The 14,584-nt window shown below is 48.2% G+C and overlaps 2 protein-coding genes across 11 annotated transcripts in view; both read right to left on the reverse strand.

Moving 5' to 3' along the window:
* LOC125632988 (E3 ubiquitin-protein ligase TRIM39) overlaps positions 1-1,945 on the reverse strand; it is an 18,426-nt gene extending 16,481 nt beyond the window's left edge. For all 4 annotated transcript variants that reach the window (XM_075124700.1, XM_075124699.1, XM_075124701.1 and 1 more), the window contains exon 1: positions 1,822-1,945. The gene's annotated coding sequence lies outside the window, so the exon portion shown is untranslated. The remainder of the gene's footprint in view (positions 1-1,821) is intronic.
* LOC142068321 (uncharacterized) lies at positions 680-14,551 on the reverse strand. Of its 7 annotated transcripts, XR_012666664.1 has the most exons (6): positions 14,420-14,551; positions 12,725-12,851; positions 11,816-11,923; positions 6,979-8,656; positions 6,126-6,206; positions 680-2,016 (listed from the first exon to the last, which is right to left on the reverse strand). XR_012666664.1 is itself a non-coding variant. In XM_075124697.1 (4 exons), the coding sequence occupies exons 1-4, from the start codon at positions 14,468-14,470 to the stop codon at positions 7,425-7,427; spliced, it is 1,518 nt and encodes a 505-aa protein (XP_074980798.1). In that variant the 5' UTR covers positions 14,471-14,551; the 3' UTR covers positions 680-7,424. The 7 variants fall into 7 exon arrangements, 1 of the variants encoding a protein (XP_074980798.1); XR_007355456.2 differs by lacking the exon at positions 6,126-6,206; XR_012666663.1 differs by having other exon boundaries at positions 680-6,206.
* Positions 14,552-14,584: the final 33 nt, after the last annotated feature.

A 14,584-nucleotide genomic window follows, 5' to 3' on the forward strand; every position in this document is an offset into this window, starting at 1 on the left:
CCCCCCCCCCAGATGTTCTGGTTTAACTTGGATTTAAACTTGGAGAGTGGTCAGTTTAGATGAGCTATTACCAGCAGGAGAGTGAGTTTGTGTGTGTATGCGGGTGGGGGGGATGTGAGAAAACCTTGATCTATGCAGGATATAGCCCGACTTGATTATGCAAAGAGTTGTCACTTTGGATGGGCTAGCACCGGCAGGAGAGTGAATTTGTGTGGGGGGTGGAGGGTGAGAAAACCTGGATTTGTGCTGGAAATGGCCCACCTGTTGATCACTTTAGATAAGCTATTACCAGCAGGACAGTGGGGTGGGAGGAGGTATTGTTTCATATTCTCTGTGTGTATATAAAGTCTGCTGCAGTTTCCACGGTAAACATCTGATGAAGTGAGCTGTAGCTCACGAAAGCTCATGCTCAAATAAATTGGTTAGTCTCTAAGGTGCCACAAGTACTCCTTTTCTTTTTGCGAATACAGACTAACACGGCTGTTCCTCTGAAACTTGTGTTACACAGAGACACGGATAAAAGAGAGCTGCAAATATTGGAGAGATATAAAGGTGGGTGAGGTAGTACCTTCTATTGGACCAACTTCTACTGCTGGGAGAAATCTCACCTCACCCACCTTTCAGAGTAACAGCCGTGTTAGTCTGTATTCGCAAAAAGAAAAGGAGTACTTGTGGCACCTTAGAGACTAACCAATTTATTTGAGCATGAGCTTTCGTGAGCACCTTGTCCCTCTCCTATCTTGGGACCGACATGGCTAGAATCCCACTGCAAACAGATACAAATATTCTCACTTGTGGAATGGCCCTTCAGTTGGGCCTATATGAACTATTCTTTATTATAGGCTGTGCAGCTAAAATGTATGTCTCAAGGCTGCAGTCCGGGAGGGCGCTGTTCCTGTTATAAACGAGACACACAGGACTGCGCTAAGAGCCCGATTTTTATTTCCTAGCCCCAATCGAGTACAAAAGAGAATACATGGCATGACACATGACAAGCATCAGGATCTGCTGATTTCAGGGGCACTGTTAATCTTCCTATTTTTTTCCTTTTGAAGATCAAACACAAATAAAACATCACCCCAAAACCCCCACGAATACAGCCAGCTCGTAAATTTACGATCTAGATGGAGGTCAGACCAGACAAGCTACATCAGGCTCTACTCACTGCCCCCTACTCACTTCCCAGAGGACACCATCCATCTGCTTAGCATGGTGTCCTCTGTACAGAATCCAGTCACATGCAACAACTTCATCTCTTTGATTCCAACTACATTAAATGCTTGGAACTTCCTGACCTTTCACTAGCTGGCCACCCATCTAGAATCACTCTCTCAAGCTGCTGTCGTCACTTGTCTTATTCTCCAGAAGTAGCTGAGGCATATTTACTTCATACTCCTGCAGCTCCAGGATTTCACAATTTATAGGCACTCCCAAAAGCCTGTCCACTATGAAAAGCTCCTTGCAAGGCCTGTATTTTAATATTTGAGGAGTACTCTGGCAATTTCGTGATCATTTCCAGAAGCGAAGACAGTGCTTTCCTCCATGGCTTCCCGGCCCAGAGCAGCTGCATTTTGGATGAATTGGAAAGGGCCAATAAGGCGTTGTGGAAACGACGACTGTGGTAATCAGGACTGGAGAATATTGGAGCACAGATGAGAGTTTCAGATGGTGGGATAGAACAGAAAGGTTTTAAAACATTTTTTAAATTTTATGAAAGAAAAAGCAATATTTAGGCATGATCTGGATGAGTGGAAAAGTGAAATAAGAGGCCCAAGATCACACAAAAATGTTTCTGCAAGATTTCACAGAGACATTTCTCACCAGTTTTGCACAGCTCTGCCAGACTGACGCTTTCTGTCAAATGAGCGTTGACCTCCAGATTACATTGGAGAAATCATCTTTTCATTATTATTATTTGTAAGGTGGTAGCACCCAGAGGCTGGAGTCCGGATCAAGGCCACGCTGTGCATAGGGCTATGCAAACAGAGAGAGTCCATGCCCCAAAGAGCTTGCAATCTAATTGGAAACAAAACATAAAGTATAAAAAACAATAGGAGGGAAGACGGAGATGTGGGGATGAGGGGAACAATAAGATCACCTGGTCATGCACATTACAGTCCCAACTAGTAATATATATGCTTGGTGCTTCAAAGGGGCTAATTTTCCCTAGACTAAAGGAAATTGATTGTGATAAAAAATTTAGATAGAAAAGCATGAAGGAAAATTGGGAGTTCTTTAAGAAGAGTTTATTAGTTGGCCAAAAAGCCACAATTCTACAATCAAAAAAGACGACGACTTTGGCTAAAAGGCCATCCTGGTTCAGAGGTGAATAGAAGGCAGCCAATATAATACAGTATAAACAAATGGAAAAAAGGGGACTAGATAGCAATCAATGCAAATTAGAAGTTATGAAGTGTAGAAAATTGATAAGGGAAGCTAGAAACATTTGGGAAACATCCATAGCTGGCACGAATCAGGACAATAAGGAGTTTAAGTGTATTAAGAACAAAAGAAATTCTAGCAATAGTATAGGCTCATTACTAGATGGAGATGGTAAAATGGCTAATAACGATGCAGAAAAGGCAGAAGTGTTAATGTTCTGTATTTGGAAAGGATGATGGAGTACTTTGCAATCCATTAGTAACCAAAAGAGGATGTTAAACAATATCTCCTAGGGATAAACATTTAGGCCTGCTTATTTTAAAATAACTTGCACCCAAGAGGCCTAAGTCTGGTCCGCTGATGTTAATTTTTAATAAATCTTGAAATACCAGGAAAATTCCAGAAGACTGGAGGAGTGGTAACGTTGTGCCAATATTCAAAAGAGGCAAGTAGGATGACCTGGGGCACTACAGGCCAGGTGGTCTAATGTGAATCCTGGACAAAATACTGGGAAAGCTGATACAGGAGTCAGTTGATAAAGAATTAAATAGTAGGAATATAATTAATTCCAGTCAAGATGGTTTTATGGAAAATAGGTCTTGTTAAAAAACCATGTCATTTTCAGATGAGATTACATGTTTGGTTGACAAAGTTAATTCTACATATAATAGACTTGTAAGGGGGTTGACTTAGTACCACATGACATTCTGATTACAAACTTAGCACTGTACGATAGCCATAAAACACCAATTAAAAGGATTAAGAACTGACAAGCTCACAGAGCTCAAAAAGTAGTTATCAATGGTGAATCATCCTCACTGAAGGGGAGTGTTTCTAGTGGGGTTCTGTAGGGATTGGCACTAGGCCCAGTGCTATTTAACATGTTCCTCAGGGATCTGGACATAAATATAAAATCACCGCTGATCAAATTTGTGGGTGACAATAATTAGCAGAGTGTGGAATAATGATTAGGATAGGGCAGTCATACAGAGCAATCTGGATTGCTTGGTAAAATGGGTCCATTCAACACAATGCGTTTTAATACAGCCACACCCAAAGTTATGACAGGTTTCAGAGTAACAGCCGTGTTAGTCTGTATTTGCAAAAAGAAAAGGAGTACTTGTGGCACCTTAGAGACTAACCAATTTATTTGAGCATGAGCTTTCGTGAGTGAGCTGTAGCTCATGAAAGTTTATGCTCAAATAAATTGGTTAGTCTCTAAGGTGCCACAAGTTATACATCTAGAAACAAGGAATGCAGACCACCCCTACAGAATAGGAGACTTGTCCCAGAAAGCAATGAATCTGGAAAGTTTTAGAGTCCTAGTGGACAAATAACTCAATGCGAGCTCCCAGTCCAATGCTGTGGCAAAAAAGGGCTGACGTGATCCTGGGTGTGCAAACAGGGAAGTGATTTTACCTCTGTATTCAGCACTGAGGAGACTGCTAGTACTGGGATACTGCATCCGGTTCTGGTGTCCACATTTTAAAAAGGATGTGGAAAAATTAGAGAGGGTGCAGAAAACAGACAGAAAAAGGATTCAAGGGCTGGGGAAAATGCCTTACAATGAGAGACTTTGAGCTCAATCTGTTTATCAAAAAGAAGATTGAGAAGTGACATGACTGACTCCCTCGGGGAACTGATGGGCAGGAGATCCCCTGGGAGAATAACATGAGGGGGAAAAGGAGTCCAGGAGAGCTGGCTGTATTTTAAAGAATCCTTATTGAGGTTACAGGGACAAACCATCCCAATGTGTCGAAAGAATAGTAAATATGGCAGGCGACCAGCTTCGCTTAACAGTGAAATCCTTGCTGCTCTTAAACACAAAAAAGAAGCTTACAAGAAGTGGAAGATTGGACAAATGACCAGGGAAGAGTATAAAAATATTGCTCGGGCATGCAGGAGTGAAATCAGGAAGGCCAAATCACACCTGGAGTTGTAGCTAGCAAGAGATGTTAAGAGTAGCAAGAAGGGTTTCTCCAGGTATGTTAGCAACAAGAAGAAAGTCAAGGAAAGTGTGGCTCCCTTACTGAATGAGGGAGGCAACCTAGTGACAGAGGATGTGGAAAAAGCTAATGTACTCAATGCTTTTTTTGCCTCTGTCTTCACGAACAAGGTCAGCTCCCAGACTACTGCACTGGGCAGCACAGCATGAGGAGGAGGTGACCAGCCCGCTGTGGAGAAAGAAGTGGTTCGGGACTATTTAGAAAAGCTGGACGAGCACAAGTCCATGGGGCTGGACGCACTGCATCCGAGAGTGCTAAAGGAGTTGGCGGATGTGATTGCAGAGCTATTGGCCATTATCTTTGAAAACTCATGGCGATCGGGGGAAGTCCCGGATGACTGGAAAAAGGCTAATGTAGTGCCCATCTTTAAAAAAGGGAAGGAGGAGGATCCTGGGAACTACAGGCCAGTCAACCTCATCCCAGTCCCAGGAAAAATCATGGAGCAGGTCCTCAAGGAATCAATCCTGAAGCACTTAGAGGAGAGGAAAGTGATCAGGAACAGTCAGCATGGATTCACCAAGGGAAGGTCATGCCTGACTAATCTAATTGCCTTCTATGACGAGATAACTGGTTCTGTGGATGTGTTGTTTCTTGACTTTAGCAAAGCTTTTGGCACAGTCTCCCACAGTATTCTTGCCTGCAAATTAAAGAAGTATGGGCTGGATGAATGGACTATAAGGTGGATAGAAAGTGGGCTAGATTGTCGGGCTCAACGGGTAGTGATCAATGGCTCCATGTCTAGTTGGCAGCCGGTATCAAGTGGAGTGCCCCAAGAGTTGGTCCTGGGGCCGGTTTTGTTCAATATCTTCATAAATGATCTGGAGGATGATGTGGATTGCACCCTCAGCAAGTTTGCAGATGACACTAAACTGGGAGGAGAGGTAGATACACTGGAGGGTAGGGATAGGATACAGAGGGACCTAGACAAATTAGAGGATTGGGCCAAAAGAAATCTGATTAGGTTCAACAAGGACAAGTGCAGAGTCCTGCACTTAGGATGGAAGAATCCCATGCACCGCTACAGGCTAGGGACCGAATGGCTAGGCAGCAGCTCTGCAGAAAATAACCTATGGGTTACAGTGGAGGAGAAGCTGGATATGAGTCAACAGTGTGCCCTTGTTGCCAAGAAGGCCAATGGCATTTTGGGATGTATAAGTAGGGGCATTGCCAGCAGATCGAGGGGCGTGATCGTTCCCCTCTAGTCGACATTGGTGAGGCCTCATCTGGAGTACTGTGTCCAGTTTTGGGCCCCACACTACAAGAAGGATGTGGAAAAATTGGAAAACGTCCAGCGGAGGAGAACAAAAATGATTAGGGGACTGGAACACATGAGTTATGAGGAGAGGCTGAGGGAACTGGGATTGTTTATTCTGCGGAAGAGAAGAATGAGGGGGGATTTGATAGCTGCTTTCAACTACCTGAAAGGGAGTTCCAAAGAGGATGGCTCTAGACTGTTCTCAGTGGTAGCAGATGACAGAACAAGGAGTAATGGTGGGGAGATTTAGGTTGGATATTAGGAAAAAGTTTTTCACTAGGAGGGTGGTGAAACACTGGAATGCGTTACCTAGGGAGGTGGTGGAATCTCCTTCCTTAGAGGTTTTTAAGGTCAGGCTTGACAAAGCTCTGGCTGGGATGATTTAGTTGGGGATTGGTCCTGCTTTGAGCAGGGCGTTGGACTAGATGACCTCCTGAGGTCCCTTCCAACCCTGATATTCTATGATCACAATATAGAAGTACCTTCACTGGGAGAAAATGCCAGGCACTGCAGAGCTCTTTCATCTTGCGGAGAAAGGCACAACAAGAACCAAGACCTGGAAGCTGAAGTCAGGCAAAGGCAAGTTAGAAATAAGGCACATGTTTCTAACAGTGAGGGTGAATAACCATCGGAACAAACTACCAGCAAAAAGAGCAGATTCTCCCTCTCTTGATCAAGACTGGTTGTGTAACCCACACACCTCCTGGGTGTGGTGTTGTGTCCCATCTAGTGGCACCTAGACCACTTAGAAAGAGAGAAATTAATGAGTCTGCTCTACAGCCTTAGCTAGCAGCCAGCTGGCTTTTAGCTCATGTGGTAGAGGCTCATGCACTAAGCTCCAGAGGTCCCTGGTTCAGTCCCGCCCGCCGATGACCGGGGTTTGTCGGCATCACAGTTGCCTTTCTGGAAGATGCTTTAGTCAAACACAAGAGACTGGGTTCAATACAGGGGTAACAGGGTGAAACTGAACAGCCTGTGCTAGACAGATGGTGAGACTAGGTGATCCAATGGTCCCTTCTGGCCTTCAGCACCATGAATCCATTAAACTACTGCACCATGTCATGGTTTTCACCTGCATATGCCTCTCCCACCACACAGGGCACCTCACAGACACCCAACCGTCCTGTCCTTTACGGGGCCGGTGAAATATAGAGAGGTCGGAAATCCTGCCTGTCCTAGGATAACTACACAGAGGAGAGAACAGAAGGGCTTTATGGGGGTTCACAGGAAGGACAAGGCCCTCTATAATGATTCAAATACATCAAAGAAACAATAAGTGCTGTGAGACTGTGGCTGCCTGGACCTTTTGAGGGAATGGAGGTGAAGCTCCTTCACCTTCTCCGGGGTGGAGTGTGTCTGTCGTGTTTCTTCCCCTCCATTCTCTGCCAGGAGCTATGAAGGGGTGATGGCTCCGGGGGTGGTTTCTCCGAGTCCCTGTGGAAGCAGTTTCCCCTCCACGGGGGAAGTGAGGAGGGAGTTTGGGGCAGGACGACTGCATTGACTATGGTCTAGTCTACACTACCATGCGCCGCTGTAGTGCGTATGGCGAAGATGCACTGTGCCATAGGAGAGTGCTCGGCCGTCGGCGTAATCACTCCACCTCAACGAGAGGAGGAAACTATGTCAGTGGGAGAGTGTCTCCCGCCGACATAAAGCGCTGTCCACACTGTGCTAAGTCCATGTAACTTGTGTCGCTTGTGTGTGTGGGGGGGGGGGGGGCGGCTTTTTCACATCCCCGAGCAACTCAGTTACATTGACTTAAGTGGTAGTGTAGACAAGCCCTATGTCTGCGCCCTTTGGTGGGTTCTCTGGTGTTTGGCGAGGGAGTCTTTTCGCCGGAAGTGTTTCCCGCACTCTGAGCAGGCATAGGGCCGCTCGTCCGTGTGGATCCGGAGGTGGGACACCATCTGCTGCTTCTGCCGGAAGCGTTTCTCGCACTCCGAGCAGGCATAGGGCCTCTCGCCCGTGTGGATTCTCTGGTGTCTCCTCAGCTTCTGCTTCTCCCTGAAGCTGAGCGGGCACTCGGGGCAGCGGAAGGGCCTCTCATCCGTGTGGATTCTCTGGTGCGTGGTCAGCTCCTGCCTGCGCCGGAAGCTCTTCCCGCAGAGCGGGCAGTTGTAGGGCCGCTCCCCGGTGTGGATCCGGCGGTGTGGAATCAGCTGCTGCCGCTGTCTGAAACACCTCCCGCAGTCGGCACACTGGTAGGTCCGCTCGCTGGCGTGTGCTTGTCGGTGCGTTAGGAAGTCGTGCCTGTGAGCGAAGACGGCCTTGCACTTGGGGCAGGTGAAGGCCCGCCCTTTGGCCTGGCTCCCCTCAGAGCCACCTTCTCCCACGTGGGTTTTCTGGTGGACCCTGAGCGCCTGCTTCCAGCGGAAGCTCTTGGCACACTGCGTGCAGGGGTAGGGCCGCTCCCCCGTGTGGATCCGGCTGTGTGACACCAGCTGCTGCTTCTGCCGGAAGCTCTTGCCACAGATGGCGCAGGGGTACGGCCGCTCCCCCCTGTGCATCTTCTTGTGGGTGCAGAGATTGGCGGTCTGGCTGAACCTCTTCCCACAGTGAGTGCAAAGGTAGGGCTTCTCCCCCGTGTGGGTCCTCTGGTGCCTCCTGAGGTCCTGCCGTAGCCGGAAGCACTTCCCACACACTTGGCACTGGTGTGGATCCTTTATCTTGTGGATGCTGCGTTTGTGTCTGCTAAGGGCTCTCTCTCCCTCGAAGCCAAGTCCACACATGTGACACGTAGCTGGGCTCTGGCTCGTCTTTGGTCTTCCCTGCGCAGGGAGCCTCGGAGGTTCCTGGCCACCCCTTTCGCAGTCCCTTGGGGTAGCTGGCTCATTCCCCGCCAAGATCAGCTGCAGCCTCAGCGACCTGCGCTGCCTCTGGCAAGTTTCTTCCCGCTCGGGGCTCTGGAAAACTCTCTCTTCCGACCTACTTGGTAAAGTCCCCTGTGGCTCCAAGTTCCCAGGACCTTCCTCCTGCTGCTGCTGCTGCTCAGTTCTGCTCAGGCCTGCACCCTCTGGAGAGGAGAATCCAGACATTACTTCATGTTTTGCTGACAACACCACTGCTCCTAGGCAGTCGGGGAGGGGTTTCTATGGCAGAATCATCTCATCCTCAATGACAGGGGACACCCCTAAAAATGGGACATTCCTACAAGGGTCAATTGTGAGCAGGTGCTTAACACAATTAATGTTTATGATAAAGGGGAAAGATCTTGGGCTAAAATAGGGAGAGAAGAGGTTAAAGAATATTTGGATGTTAGATGCATTTAAGTCAGCAGGGCCTGATGAAGTTCACCCTTGGGCAGAGGTGCCCAAACTGTGACATGAAGGAAAATTCAGGGGAGCGGCGGGGCCCAGGCCAACTCCCAGGGCGGGCAGGGAGGGAGCACCACCCAGCCCCGCGCTGCTTCCAGCTCTGCTTGAGCCCCGCCTCCAGCCGCAGCCCCGCGCCTGGCCGTGGCTCTGCACCCGGCCCAGGCCCTGTTCCGGGTCCCGGAACCACGCTCAGCTGTGGCCCCAATCTCAGCCCCCTTACCCTGTCCACATACCCTATCCTAGGAGCCACGGCCCCGCTCCCGGCCCTGGCTCCAAGGGGGTGGACAGGGGCAAAGGGGGCTGCGACCCTGAAAAGTTTGGGGACCACTGCACTATGGTACTTAAGGAACCAGTTGAAGCACTCTCTGAAACATTAGGGATTATCTTTGAGAACTCATGGAGGACGGGTGAGGACGCAGAGGACTGGAGAAAGGTGAACATAGTACCTATTTTTAAAAAGTGGGCAAAGGAGGCCTGGGGAACTATGGACCAGTCAGCCTAACTTCGATATCCAGAAAGGTAGCAGAACAAATTATTAAACAATCAATTTGTTCAAACCTAGAGGATAATAATGTAAGTAACAGCCAATATGGATTTGTCAAGAACAAATCATGTCAAACCAATCTAATTTCCTTCTTTGGCAGGGTAGTTGGGCTAGTGGATAGGGGGGAAGCGGTAGATGTGATATGCCTTGACATTAGTGAGGCTTCTGACACAGTCCCACATGACACTCTCATACGCAAACTAGGGAAACGTTGTACAGATGAAATTACCATAAGATGGGTGCACAACTGGTTGCTAAACTGAACTCAAAGAGTAGTTATCAATGATTCGCTGTCATAAGAATGTAAGAACGGCCACACTGGGTCAGACCAAAGTCCATCCAGCCCAGTATCCTGTCTACCGACAGTGGCCAATGCCAGGTGCCCCAGAGGGAGCGAACCTAACAGGTAATGATCTAGTGATCTGTCTCCTGCCATCCATCTCCACCCTCTGACAATCAGAGGCTAGGGACACCGTTCCTTACCCATCCTGGCTAATAGCCATTAATGGACTTAACCTCCATGAATTTATCCAGTTCTCTTTTAAACCCTGTTATAGTCCTAGCCTACACAACCTCCTCAGGCAAGGAGTTCCACAGGTTGACTGTGCGTTGACTGAAGAACTTCCTTTTATTTGTTTTAAACCTGCTGCCCATTAATTTCATTTGCTGGCCCCCAGTTCTTATATTATGGGAACAAATAAATAACTTTTCCTTATTCCCTTTCTCCACACCACTCATGATTGTATAGACCTCTATCATAAGTGGGAGGATCCAAAAGGGGCTGTTCTGGGTCTGTACTATTCAATAATTGTATTAAATGACTTGGATAATGGAGTAGTGAATGCGCTTCTAAAATTTAGAGATGAAATCCAGCTGGGAGGGGTTGTAAGCACTTTGGGGGACAGGATTAGAATTCAAAATGATCTTGATAAATTGAAGAACTGGTCTGAAAGCAGTGAGATGGCATTCAGTGAAGAAAAGTGCAAAGGGCTACACTGAGGAAGGAAAAAGCAAATTCACAAATACAAAATGGCAAATAATTGGCTAAGTAGCTCTACTGCAGAACAGGGTCTTGCAGTTATAGTGGATCCAAATTGAATAGGATTCAACAATATGACACAGTTGCAAAAAAGGCTAATATCATTATGGGGTGTATTAACAAGAGTGTCGTATGTAAGACATGGGAGGTCATTGTTCCACTCTACTCAGGACGCTTGAGGTCTCAGCTGGAGCACTGTGTCCAGTTCTGGGTGCCACACTTAAGGACAAATTGGAGAGAGTCCAGAGCAGAGCAACAAAAATGATCAAAGATTTAGAAAACCTGCCCTCTGAGGAAAGGTTGAAAGAACTGGGCATGTTTAATCTAGAGAAGAGAAGTCTGGGAGGCAGGGAGGTGAGGGAAACTAATAACAGTCTTCAAATATGTTAAGAGTTGTCAGAAGGAGGATGGGGACCAATTGTTCTCCATATACCCAGAGGGTAGGACAAGAAATTATTAGCTTAGTTTGCAGCAAGGGAGATTTAGGTTGACTGTGAGGGAAATGTTTCTAATTCTTAGGACAGTTAAGCACAAGAACACCTTACTCAGGGAGGCTGTGGAATCGCTCTCAAACAGGTTGGACAAACACCTATCAGGGATGGTCTAGGTTTACTTGGTCCCGCCTTAGCACAGGGAGATGGACTAGATAACCCCCCAAGGTCCCTTCCAGCCCTACATTGCTATGATCCTCAGGCACTTACTGCTTTGGCTGGAGCCTGGCCCCAGGGTAATGCTTTGAGAGAGGTATGGGAAAGGCTGGAGGGTTCTGGATAGCCTGGGAGTCAAGACAATTGGTGAAATTCAGTGGAGTTGCACCAGCAGTGACTTGGTTTAATCCTTGGGACAGAACATAAAAGGCTGCCATTTTAGGGCCTCTGAAAGGCATGCAGGAGGTGATAATGCCAGTGATCAGGGAGGCCTGTGTGTGGAGTCGGGGGTGGGGTGGGGAGGGAGGGAAGGTCTGACACTGCACTGGGAAGCAGGATTGGTTGGGATTCTGACCCGGAGCAAGATTTCTGCCAAAACCCCCTATTAATCCTGGGGGTGTACTGCCTGCTGCCAGCTCCCCAGCTTGATCCTGGGCCCAAGAGCCAGCTGGTGGAGGGGGTGAGCTGGGCATGCATGTTTGTGGGTTTGACACTTGCCAGAACAGCCCTGCTTATAAAAACAATGCGGGAGAGACTGGGGCAGCAGCCTGTGACAGGGGCACTTGTCCCCAGCTCTGGGGTCTATAGTCAGAGCAGGTCTGACACAGTTTAGGTTATAACTGCTCACCATGCAAGGTGCATTCCAGCCTCTCTCTTTCCTCCTGCTGATCCATGACCCACGGCTCTTCCCCTCGTTCGATCCGCGATAACACATCAGGCGTGGTGCCTGCATGGCCTATTTGTGGGGACATAGATCAGAGGATGTTATGGTTTGGATTGCCACCATGGAATGCTTGTTACAAAGCCGTGTGAATGGTTTGACACCAGTTCCCTCCCTTTGCTCCAGGCACCATTTATTATGAATGGATTTAAAGCACAGATATCAAAGTATTCCCCCTTCCACCATCCAGCTGCTCCTTAGAAATGGATGCACCCTTCACAGTAAGATCCCAATTACGTCCCTCCCCTGCCCTTAAATCACTTTAAAAAAAAAAAAATCAAAAACTTTCTGTTTACAGTCCAGGCCCTCATTGCACGTTTGAGGCCAGTCCTCTGAATGACAGGCTTGCAAGAAGCTGTGGCTGCAGCTGGCTTGGTGTATGCAGCTTGAAACCATTACAGCTTTGTTTTCCTTTGTATGGCACCTTTCAGTTTCTAAGACTTCTGCCTCTCTGCAGGGGAGGCAGCCATTTTGCTATCAGAGTTGCTGCAGCAGTTTATAGAAGAGACTATATGCTCACACTTTGCTCTTTCATGGAGACTTTCCTTTTGTTCTTTCTTGTTGCTATTTTCCTTTAATCTAAAATACCCATCATTTTGGATTAAAACAATACGGTTGCTTTTTGTGTGGACACATGACAGCTGGAAATAGAAAACAGGAACAAAGCTGTTCAGTTTTTTTTAAACCCTCCTTAGGGGTTTACTCTAACAGGCCCAGCGATTTAGGAAATGCATGACTGGAGGTGAGCTCCACCCTTAAAACACATGGATGAATTTTGCAAAGCTCAGAGAGTATAAGAAGAAAATGGACTTTTACCCAGGGAAATCAGATTGTCATAATGTTCCTTCATCACGTCCCGATACAGCTCCTTCTGCCACTCTGCCAGCATCTCCCACTCCTCCCGGGTGAAATAGATGGCAATGTCCTCAAATGTCACCAGGACCTGGAATTTCAAGAGTTACTCAGCACCTTCTCTGCAGCTACCTCCTGACACCTGCACCCACAATCAGTGGCCACTTTATATCATTTTTGACTAAATTATTTGATCAAAGTAATACACTAAGTCAGTACCAGAGCGGAAACAGCAGGTAGGTGTCCTGGCTCCCAGTCCACTGCTCTAACCACTACACTACAGTAGGTTGTTATTTTGAGAGCTTCCTTCAGAGCAATCTTGAATTTGTTTTGCGTTGTGTAATGCAGGTTACTCTGCTAGATGTAATAAATAACCACTATGACGTTTTGCATTGTGGCAGGCTTGTCACGTTTCTTTATTAGGCGTGGGCTTTGAACTATATTGATTTTACAATATGCTCACTGCTCCGCTTTTTCCAAGTGGGACAGGAGCCCTGTTACGCAAGGCACTATCCAGACCCAGAGACAGTCCCTGCACCAAGACAGGTAAAGGGAAATGTTCCAGTATTTGTAACAGAGAGCAGGGTAGAAGGGAGAGCACTGGGTAGATTAAGGCCAGTGTTGAGATTTCTCGAAGGAAAAGGGGCTGCACAAGCTGGTGTTAACTGAAATGGTTTCATGACATTAGTTGGTTAGACGTTACTGGTTTGAATTGATACCTAACCTTTGCGGCAGTGTAATGCAGCCTGAGAACCGCCCCATGAAACTGAGGAGCTCAAACGCCCGCTAGAGGGTGGTGTGTAGGGTGACCAGATGGCAACTGTGAAAAAACGGGGCAGGGGTAATAGGCGCCTATATAAGAAAAAGTCCCCAAAAATGGGACTATCCCTATAAAAACGGGACATCTGGTCACCCTAGTGGTGTGGGGCCATTCTGGTGACAGTCTCCCCCTCTCCTGATGTCCGAGTGGGGAGCAGCCGCCTCGGGTCCTGACACCCAAACAAACAAAAAGTTGGAAGGTTTCAGAGGAACAGCCATGTTAGTCTGTATTCGCAAAAAGAAAAGGAGTATTTGTGGCACCTTAGAGACTAACCAATTTATTTGAGCATGAGCTTTCGTGAGCTACAGCTCACTTCATCGGATGTTGGAAAGTTGGAAGGTAACTTATGTGCAAGCGAAAGGCCCCGTTTTACTCCCACTGTTGTCAATGGAGAGTTTTGCTGTTCAGCAGGAGCCCAGATTTGGATGAAACAAACAAAGCAACATTTATTTAACCCCCCCCCCCCCCCCACGCCTCCTCCAACACCATCAGAGCCAGGCGCTTTGCGGGGTGAGCATTCAGCACTTCAGTCCTTCTCCTTAGCACGCTAGCCCCGTGGAAAGCGGCTGGTGGGGGCCTGTCAGGTCCCGGCTGCCCCTCCCAGAGGGGTCCACTGCCACTTTCCAGCAGGATGCTCCGCCACAGACAGCGCCTTGCCAGGAGATCAGCCTGGGGAAAACGGGATCTGCCCCTTGATAAGCGGGGGCAGGGCTCGATGGGCCACAGCCAGACCTGCTCGCTGCAGGGCCACCGACAGCCGAAGGAGCAGCCGTTCCCACCGGCCCGGAATCCGGCCTGGTGCCTCCCCGCTGCCGCGCATTTGACTGCCTGGCTCCTACCTGCAGAGCGGCCCCGGCTGGCCTCGCCTCTTCGGCGTCTCCTCCCTGCATGCCGAGCCGCTCCTCGCCGCTGCAAGAGCCGGAAAACTCCCCCTGCAGCCTGGGGCCCTGGCGTGGGCTCGCTGCCGGAGCCCTGCTCCAGCCCCGCCACCGTAACCGGAGACG

The sequence above is a fragment of the Caretta caretta genome, chromosome 2, assembly GCF_965140235.1.
Source record: "Caretta caretta isolate rCarCar2 chromosome 2, rCarCar1.hap1, whole genome shotgun sequence".
In the NCBI taxonomy this organism is placed as follows: domain Eukaryota; kingdom Metazoa; phylum Chordata; order Testudines; family Cheloniidae; genus Caretta; species Caretta caretta.